The 1332-nt window shown below is 64.0% G+C and overlaps 1 protein-coding gene across 1 annotated transcript in view; it reads left to right on the top strand.

Moving 5' to 3' along the window:
• DRC3 (dynein regulatory complex subunit 3) overlaps positions 1 to 1332 on the top strand; it is a 53993-nt gene that overhangs the window by 37545 nt on the left and 15116 nt on the right. Inside the window, exon 8 of the mRNA XM_006773957.2 lies at positions 865 to 1011. Coding sequence (XP_006774020.1) covers positions 865 to 1011 — 147 coding nt within the window. The remainder of the gene's footprint in view (positions 1 to 864; positions 1012 to 1332) is intronic.

Raw genomic sequence — 1332 nt, forward strand, 5'->3', positions numbered from 1 at the left:
TCTCTCTGAAATCAATAAAAAAATGTTTTAAAAAATGGTTTTGCTTTCTGTAGACTAATGAGACCAGAAATAATACAGAGAGGGTTACATCTAGATCAGTGGTGGCGAACCTTTTGAGCTCTGCTTGCCAGCATTTTGCCAGCACGCCTCCCTGCCGGCTTCCTCCCAGGGCAAGTGTCCACCAACCCCAGAGCCGAGCGCCGGCCAGTTGCGGAATCAGTCACTGCTCCCAGCTGTGCTCTGGCACCTCGGCCAGGCTGACTGCATTAGGGAGCACTGACCCCTTCCCTCCCTCCCTCTGCCCACAGGCTGCATTAAGGAGCAGTCACCCCTTCCCTCCCTCTCTGCCCACAGGCTGCACTAGGGAGCACTCACCCCCTCCCTCCCTCTGCCCGCAGGCTGCGTTAGGGAGCACTCACCCCCTCCCTCCCTCTGCCCGCAGGCTGCGTTAGGGAGCACTCACCCCCTCCCTCCCTCTGCCCGCAGGCTGCGTTAGGGAGCACTCACCCCCTCCCTCCCTCTGCCCACAGGCTGCATTAGGGAGCACTCACCCCCCCTCCCTCTGCTCGCAGGCTGCGTTAGGGAGCACTAACCCCCTCCCTCCCTCTGCCCACAGGCTGCATTAGGGAGCACTCACCCCCTCCCTCCCTCTGCCCACAGGCTGCATTAGGGAGCACTCACCCACTCCCTCCCTCTGCCCACAGGCTGCATTAGGGAGCACTCACCCCCCCTCCCTCTGCCCACAGGCTGCATTAGGGAGCACTCACCCCCTCCCTCCCTCTGCCCACAGGCTGCATTAGGGAGCACTCACCCCCCCTCCCTCTGCCTCCCCCCCCCCCTCCCTCTGCCCGCAGGCTGCATTAGGGAGCACTCACCCCCTCCCTCCCTCTGCCCGCAGGCTGCCTTCGTGGAGCACCTGAACGGCTCCTTCCTCTTCGACAGCATGTACGCTGATGATGTGGAGGGCAGCAAACTGGCCGCTCTGCACGGCGTGGGCGAGCTCCTTGAGGCATATCCTTCCAAGCTCACGCTGCCTCTCTGACCGAGCTCGGCCGAGCCAGTCCTTCCCACGCTGGGCCTCAGTTTCCCCGTCTCTCTTTGAGGCCCTGTCCCCGAGCGGTGTCCCAGTGGCAGGCAGAGCAGGTGGCAGCTGCGCAGAGGTGCGTGGGCTCCGGGCCTGACCGGCAGCATGGCCGCCTGCGTGCTCCAGGAGCCGGGAGCTCGGAGGTGAGCACGGCCTGGGTGGTCTGTGACCCCAGCCCCCCGTGTGTCCCTGGTTCCTGCTGTGCTGGGACGCACCCCACACGGCAGCTGCACAGTCCACTTCCTTCG

The sequence above is a fragment of the Myotis davidii genome, unplaced genomic scaffold (assembly GCF_000327345.1).
Source record: "Myotis davidii unplaced genomic scaffold, ASM32734v1 scaffold207, whole genome shotgun sequence".
NCBI classification, from domain to species: domain Eukaryota; kingdom Metazoa; phylum Chordata; class Mammalia; order Chiroptera; family Vespertilionidae; genus Myotis; species Myotis davidii.